The 8303-nt window shown below is 33.8% G+C and overlaps 1 protein-coding gene across 1 annotated transcript; it reads left to right on the top strand.

The window, feature by feature from the left end:
- The first annotated feature begins 3704 nt into the window (after positions 1-3704).
- On the top strand, positions 3705-8216 carry LOC112758100 (ATP-dependent Clp protease proteolytic subunit-related protein 3, chloroplastic). Its single transcript, XM_025806679.2, has 10 exons — positions 3705-4209; positions 4413-4514; positions 4854-4976; positions 5105-5164; positions 5575-5671; positions 5757-5830; positions 6992-7045; positions 7139-7222; positions 7317-7438; positions 7853-8216. The coding sequence occupies exons 1-9, from the start codon at positions 3904-3906 to the stop codon at positions 7410-7412; spliced, it is 996 nt and encodes a 331-aa protein (XP_025662464.1). The 5' UTR covers positions 3705-3903; the 3' UTR covers positions 7413-7438; positions 7853-8216.
- The last annotated feature ends 87 nt before the right edge of the window (positions 8217-8303 follow it).

Below are 8303 nucleotides of genomic sequence, written 5' to 3'. Positions count from 1 at the left end.
TAAGGATCGGATTCTCGAGAGCGGCTATGGTTCCTGCGCTTTCCGTGATGAAGATTTGGAGTCCTCGCTTTGTGTTCCTTCCGGGAGGCAATCTGAGAGATCATTTTGCTGGTGTGCTTTGGTCGATAACGCTCATTCGTGGTGACTCTCCCTTACAGGTTTTGCACTCAGTGGCGAAGTTCTTGGATTATACGGTTTGTGTCTTCACCTAGACTGCCGAACGACCTGCTTCTATTAGACCGACAGTCCTCTTCTCGCAACTGTTGTCTCGGTTGATTGCGTATGATGTGGTTGTAGATCACGTTGGTCACTTTTCCATGGGCTGGGTCACCGTGGTCTTGGGGCTTGGATTGTTCTAGCTGGTAGTGGTGATTGGATTCTGGCTGGTCAAGAGGTTGCTCCTTTGGAACACCTGCCATGTCCCTGGAATCTCACGGTTCGCATAGATGGCGTCGATGCTCAGGATGGTACCTGAAGGTTCAAAGAGTGTTTTTTGAGGAAGTTAAGTCTCAAAGTGGTCCGTGAAGTTGCACTCGAGTTTCAAAGTGGTCCTTAAAGTTAATAGTTACCTAATTTCATCATTGAACTTGTACTCCAGGACTCATACTAGTCCCTAAGGCACTTTTCGTCCATCGAAATACTGAAACGATGTCGTTTTGTGTATATATATATATATAAAAGAAAAACCAAAGCCTCCCTTTCCCCTTCTCCAACCCAAGCCCCTTCCTCTTCCCGTTCCTTTTTGTCGTCGCTTCTCGTCGGCCTTCGTCTCGGCGCCGCGCCGCACGCCCTCCTTCCCCAACCTAGTCTCTTACGCTCCTGTCTCCTCTCTGTCTCTCTCTTCCTCTGATCCCAAAATTAATTCCTCCATCATCTCATTTTGTTTTTCTTCATACACAACCAACCATCACTTTTTACAGACACATTAAATAAACAATTCCATTACTCATCAATACACACAATTTTAACAAACTCAATTCAAAGTCATTTTCCATCTAAACTACAAAATTCATTTATCAAGTTCAAAATTTTATGCAACCAGTGACAAAACAAACTCTATTGCAGTTAAAAAAATTGAAAAAAAAAACTCTGAAGCAAAGCGAACTGACCTTGGTGCCAACTTTGGAATCAAAATCATACTTTTTCAAGGGCCTCAGTGAACTGATCAACGGTGAAGGAAACACCTTTCATGGGAGCAGTGCAGCACCTTTCATAGACTTGCTCGAAGATCTCTTTCAACTTACTCAAGGAGTGCAGTGACAAATTAATTTTGAGATTAGGAAATATAAAAAGGATCTGGGAGGTAGAGGGAGACAGAGAGGAGACAAGAGTGTGAGAGACTAGGTTGGGGAGGGGGACGAGCAGCTCGGCGCCATGACGAAAGCCGGCAAGAGGAGGCAACAGAGGCCTCGGATTGGGGAAAGGAAAGGGCCTCAGGTTGGGGAAGGGAAGGCTCGTGTTTTTTTTTTTATAAATACAAAACGATGTCGTTTTAATTTTCTGATAGATGAAAATTGCCTTAGGGACTAGTATGAGTCTCGAAGTACAAGTTCGAGGATGAAATTGTGTAACTATTAACTTCAATGACTACTTTGAGGTTCGAGTGTAACTTTAAGGACTACTTTAAAATTTAACTCTTTTTTGAGATGAAGGTGGATTGGGTGTCTATCGGTTCGGTAAGATGACAAGGCAAAATCCTTAAAGCGAGAATAGTACCTGCAAAGACACTCCAATATCTAAGTAAAAAGGTAGAGGGTAAGTGTATAGGTTTGTGGGAGAGTCCCACTTCATATAATTTTGGAAGGTGGTTAAAAGGTAAAGATAATTTCGGCCTCTCTGAGCTATTAGGATGGCAGGATACTTTTAGGTCGGTTGTATTGGGCTTATTAAAAATTTGGATGTCAAGTTCGGAACATAATTTGGCTAAGAGTAAATATTATAATTAAATTAAAAAAAAACCCATAATACCTTTATTTTTTATTTATTATAAAAAGTAATCGTCGTTTTTTATAAAAAAAAAAAGTTATTATCATGAGTAATTATCCAAATCAGTCCCCGAGGATTTTAGAATCGGACATTTTAGTCCCCAAGGAAAATTAATACACAAATCAGTCTCCAAGGTTTTACTCCGGCAGACAAATCAATCCCCAGTTCATTTTTCGGCAGAGTAATTACCCAGATCAGTCCCCAAAGATTTTAAAAACGGACATTTTAGTCCCCAAGAAAAATTAATGTACAAATCAATCCCCAACGTTTCTCTTTGTTAGACATAATAGTCCCCCGTCCAAAAATAAATAAAATAAAATAATTATTATTATTAATTGCACAATAATATTGTACTATATTTTTTGTATTTTTTAGACAAAAATAATGATAAATTTATTCATTAAATTCTTATATAATATATATATATATATATATATATATATATATAGTCACTCAATAATAATAATAATAATAATAATAATAATAATAATAATAATAATAATAATAATAATAATAATAAAATTATTAGATATTATTTTACAAGAAATTCAAAGTTAAAATCATTTAATATTTTTGTATTTAATATAATCAAAAGATTTTCTATGTAAAAAAAAAATATATATGTTTATATTAAAAAATATGTATTAAAACAAAATATTTTAATTTGAATTTATATTAAATACATATTTTTTTAATACAAACATATTTTTTAAAATAGTACATCTTTTGATTATATTAAATACAAAAATATCAAATGGTTTTAACTTTAAATTTCTTATAAAATAATCTCTAATAATTTTATTGATTATTATTATTATTATTATTATTATTATTATTATTATTATTATTATTATTATTGAGTGACTATATATATATATATATATATAAAAGAATCTAATGAATAAATTTATCATTATTTTTATCTAAAAAATACAAAAAATCATGGTATAATATTATTATGTAATTAATAATAATAATAATAATAATAATAATAATAATAATAATAATAATAATAATAATAATAAATAAAATTATTAGAGATTATTTTACAAAAAAAATCAAGGTTAAAATCATTTGATATTTTTGTATTTAATATAATCAAAAATGTACTATTTTAAAAAATATGTTTGTATTAAAAAAAATATGTATTTAATATAAATTCAAATTAAAATATTTTGTTTTAATACATATTTTTTAATATAAACATATATAATTTTTTTTACCTAGGACATCTTTTGATTATATTAAATACAAAAATATCAAATAATTTTAACTTTGAATTTCTTGTAAAATAATCTCTAATCATTTTATTATTATTATTATTATTATTATTATTATTGTTATCGAGTGACTATATATATATATATATATATAAGAATTTAATGAATAAATTTATCATTATTTTTGTCTAAAAAATAAAAAAAATATAGTACAATATTATTGTGCAATTAATAATAATAATTATTTTATTTTATTTATTTTTGGACGGGAGATTATTATGTCTAACAGAGAGAAATGTTGGGGATTGATTTGTACATTAGTTTTTCTTGGAGTCTAAAATGTCTGTTTTTAAAATCTTTGGGAACTGATTTGGTAATTACTCTACCGGAAAATGAATTGGAGATTGATTTGTCTGCCGGAATAAAACCTTGGAGACTGATCCGTGTATTAATTTTCTTTGAGAACTAAAATGTCCATTCTAAAATCCTCAGGATTGATTTGGGTAATTACTCTATTATCATTTATTAATATTGATTATTGAAAAACATTTGAATGCAGCAAACACTGTTGAGATTAGTCACAAAAAAAAAACACTGTTGAGATTGGCTCAGCCGTTCGGTTGCATACTTGCGTGTTTCGCTGAGTTGCTAGTGTTGAGGTGAGGCTGAGGCTGAGGGAGCATTGCAGCCGGAAAAAATGATGGCTACGTGTTTGCGTGTACCCATGGTTTCTTCCATTCCCACTTCGTCTTCGTCTTCTTCTTCTTCTTCCTTACAGCCCCAACAATCTCTTCGCCGGAGATGCTGCTCTCTTTCGGTGAACGCCACAAGCAAATCCAAAATTCCAATACCCCCTTTCAACCCTAATGACCCCTTTCTCTCCAAGCTTGCTTCCGTAGCTGCCACTTCCCCTGAAACCTTGCTCAACCGTCCTCTCAACTCCGATACCCCTCCTTACTTGGACGTCTTCGACTCCCCCAATCTCATGGCTACTCCCGCCCAAGTAACTTCTCTTTTTCATTTTCCTTTATTTTCATGCTAGCGTAAACATGCTATCTGCTATTGGAAATTCAGAATTTGAAAATTATATTTCCGCTGTGAAAGGGATTGGGAGATATATGGATTTGTGTTAAATTTTGTTAATTTGGATGAAAAATTTACTTGATGCTTTGCTAGATATTAGTCTTGTGTTTCTGCTTGGATTAGGTGGAAAGGTCTGTTTCGTACAATGAACACCGGCCGAGAAGGCCGCCGCCTGACTTGCCTTCGCTGCTTCTCCATGGCAGAATTATTTACATTGGCATGCCTGTAAGTTTTCAGTTATGCATTGGTCTTTGTACTCTTTCACTTGTGCCAATTGTGCTGCTTGTAACACTGTTTGTTGATAAGAACAATGCCTCCCAGCTAGAATGGTTGTGTTGCCTGAATGCTACTTCCAGAGTCCGGAATTATGTGGTATGATGGTGGGGGAGAAGTGTCATGTATTTTATCCCCCAGTATATTTTGACGCATCATTTTCGCAACTATTCTGTCTGTGTGGCATTGTTGAGGCCGTGATGTTGCGAGTAGTGCATCCTATTGATTCTGTTGGCTTTTATACTTTATAGTAGCAATTTGTGTGACCTGTTGTCAATGCTTCTGTCTCAGTTGGTGCCAGCTGTCACAGAGCTTATTGTTGCAGAGTTGATGTACCTGCAATGGATGGATCCTAAAGAACCAATATTCATTTACATAAACTCCACCGGTACTACACGAGATGATGGTGAGACGGTAAGCTTTAGATTGCCTTCCAGCTTGCAGTTTAATGGATATGAACATGTTCCATTTCTCTTTCTGATTTCTGTAGTTTTGGTATTGAGTACTTCTCTATCTCATGCATTTTGAGTTGTTGCATTCAGGTAGGGATGGAGACAGAAGGTTTTGCCATTTATGATGCAATGATGCAGTTACAAAACGAGGTCTGTTTCTTTTCATCATGAATACACTTGCATGGTGATTTACTTGTATACTCTCGTATTTTATCTTATTGGTGGTTCGTACTTTGCCAATAACATGTTGAAACAAGATTCTGAGATTCTTTAGATTTTGCAAAATGTGAAGAGTGATGTAATTATGTAATGGAGAGTGTCAACTGTTGGATATTTGTATTGATGATCCATGCTACTGGTAGCTTGGTTAGAGAACTTTGTGTGCTCTATTATAATGCACACATATTATGTACAACAGTTCATATTATAGTTACATATTACTTACATATTATCGTTGATTTATTTGTCAAATAATGTTTAAATTTTTCACCCTTTGGGCTGTGGATTTTTCACTTCACTAAGATTTGAATTTATCTTTTACCTTGTTGTATCATGATCAGATTCACACAGTGGCTGTTGGAGCTGCTATAGGTCAAGCCTGTCTGCTACTTTCTGCAGGGACTCCTGGTAAACGCTTCATGATGCCACATGCCAAAGGTATGTTGTGGATCATGTTGTTTTTAAGTTTCTGGCTGCCATTCATCAATTCTTCACAGGTTTAAATTTGTTCTATTGATTACAGCCATGATTCAGCAACCTCGTATTCCATCATCTGGTTTGATGCCTGCTAGTGATGTTCTTATACGAGCTAAGGAGGTTAGTCCATTTTGTTTGTTTGCTGCATTGATTTTTTTTCATCATAAGTGAGTACAAACTTAGTGCTGCCATATATATTTTCCATTGCTATTGGAATTTAATACTGCCACACAATACAGCTGATTCTCTGGGATTGATTTTCTTGTTCAAAAAGAGTTTTTTGCACACACACTGTTCATGCTGAGGCTTATAGTCATTTCAATTGGAGCTCAAGAGATTGAATGTCTTTTAAATTGTATAGTTGACACGCGCTTCAAATATTCGTAATATGAAGAATTCAAGTATTATTTAGAAGTTATGAGTTTATATTTTTAGAATGTTCAATTTAATTTGATGTATTTTGATTTTGCTTATTCATTTATTAAATTTGGCTTTATGTTTATGGGATTAAGAATTTCTTTATTTTTAATCTAATAAGAGGTTATAAATACCTCCTAAACTATTGTAGTTGTCATATAGAGCGATCAGAGGAGTGCCAAAGCACTTTTTGGTTTCATAATGAAACCATGATGTGAATAAGTGAGGTTAAGTGAGTCCCTCTCTTGTTGTATCGGGAAATTGGTGTAGAAGGTTGAGTGATTCCCTACGATTCAATTCTCAAACTATGGTTTAGACAAGTTAGGTTGAGGAGTCATTTTCTTGTTGCATCAAAAAATTGGATAAAAAAGTTGAGTGATTCTCGTTGTATTCAATTTCAAGCTATCCTTTTGTTTTCTATTTTCTATTTTCAATTTCAATTCATCTTTTTCTATTTCAATTCTTATCTTCTTGTTTATCATTAGTTCTTTTTCTTTATCAATAATTTAAAATGTAATCTCTTTATGGAATTCCCTTGTTGCATATTTTCCCCAACATTTGGGAAAATTTTCATTTTTGATTTTTCTAATTAGATTTTAAGTGTGAATTTGAGTACCTTTCCACTTTGATAGTTTCTAGTTAATTGTCACTCACCTGTGTAAATGCGAACTCTTGGTGCAATTCCTTATCCCAGATTTCCCCAAATATGTGGCAGCAATTATTCCATTCATTTTTCTTGTTCTTGTATACTATACATAGCTGCTAAATGTGAAACTGAATTTCTTGCTTATTTCTCCTCTTCATGTTCTCTTATGTGAACCCTAAATTATGTTTTGAAAACTGTTTCTGCAACCTTTTCTACAGGTCATAGTAAACAGGGACACTCTGATTAAACTACTGGCCAAACACACAGGAAATGTGAGTACCATGCATGGGTGCTGTTGTTGAATTTATTCAGTGTTTAGGCTGAATCTAATGTTTCTATCATTTTCTCATTTTCTAAATTACTAGTCAGAGGAAACAGTTGCTAATGTGATGAAGAGACCATATTATATGGATGCAACAAAGGCTAAGGAATTTGGGGTCATTGACAGAGTAAGTGCTTTACTTGCATTGGTTTGTTGTCTTACTGCGTCTATGCTCTTGAGCATGTGTTGCTGACAAAACCAATGTTGGATACTGTATCCAGATTCTTTGGCGTGGCCAGGAGAAGATTATGTCCGATGTATCTGCTCCAGAGGATTGGGACAAGGGAGCTGGTATTAAAATTGTAGATGGGTTTTAGTTCCCCTTTTGTGACTGTATTACCATGTAAGTGAATTCATTTCTGGTTCACCTTTTATTGATTTCAAATTTCTTCACTTATTTGCATGGTTAGGAGTTACTGACAGAAAGCAATTGTTTTGATTACTGAAAAAAATGTTCTGAAGTTTATCTTTGGGTAAAAAGAGGGGGATAAGGTGCTAAAAAAAGGGGCAGTAATTTGTTTTTAATTATTTAAAGACAGCCGTGCTTTTTTTGGCGCGTTTTTGTTATAAATGTCTACGCAAAATTAAAAGTATACCCCGTTTTAAGAGCTGTAGACTGAACAATTTGACTGTAATTCTTCTTGAATTTCAAAGCCATAGCTTGGTGTCCTTTTCTACTTGGCAAATGATTCTCTTTAATTTAGTTCATTTATCTGATGTAGGATCTGATCCGAAGTTTTATGATGCTCCCTTGCAGGTTTCACAATAGATAGTTGTCTATGGGTCCTTTGTCAAGGAAATGTTCTACAGCTATTCACAGAGAACCAATTATGATGGAGATATCATTCAGAATGTCCCAAAAAACAAAGGAAAAGACAAAAAAGACTCAGATTGTTCATCTCTATAGGCCATAGTGATTGGTTCTGAGCGGATATTATTGATTGCCTACCCTCAGTTGTGCACTGTTACATAGGGATCGACTCTCTTTAGTAAACAATGTAATACATGCAAATTTTGTAATGTTTGTTTTCATAAATCGTTTCAGATATGAACTGGTGAGATTATCCTATAAATCATGTGCTGCTTCACTTCCATTTCAATTGAATGGCGATATTTGCACACTAGTTGTGTCACATACTTTTTGCTAATTGTAAAACTGGCAAAGACGTTTTTTCAACACTTGTTTAATTTGTTTCATGTATAAAAAA

The sequence above is a fragment of the Arachis hypogaea genome, chromosome 16, assembly GCF_003086295.3.
Source record: "Arachis hypogaea cultivar Tifrunner chromosome 16, arahy.Tifrunner.gnm2.J5K5, whole genome shotgun sequence".
In the NCBI taxonomy this organism is placed as follows: Eukaryota; Viridiplantae; Streptophyta; class Magnoliopsida; order Fabales; family Fabaceae; genus Arachis; species Arachis hypogaea.
This window is presented reverse-complemented; position numbering and strand designations above follow the sequence as displayed.

Excerpts from the sequence above, each read along its gene's own strand:
- LOC112758100 (XM_025806679.2), top strand. The coding sequence starts at position 3,904 with ATGATGGCTACGTGTTTGCGTGTACCCATGGTTTCTTCCATTCCCACT. Across the intron at positions 4,515-4,853 it reads TTATTTACATTGGCATGCCT|TTGGTGCCAGCTGTCACAGA; the intron begins GTAAGTTTTCAG and ends CTTCTGTCTCAG. Across the intron at positions 5,672-5,756 it reads CATGATGCCACATGCCAAAG|CCATGATTCAGCAACCTCGT; the intron begins GTATGTTGTGGA and ends TATTGATTACAG.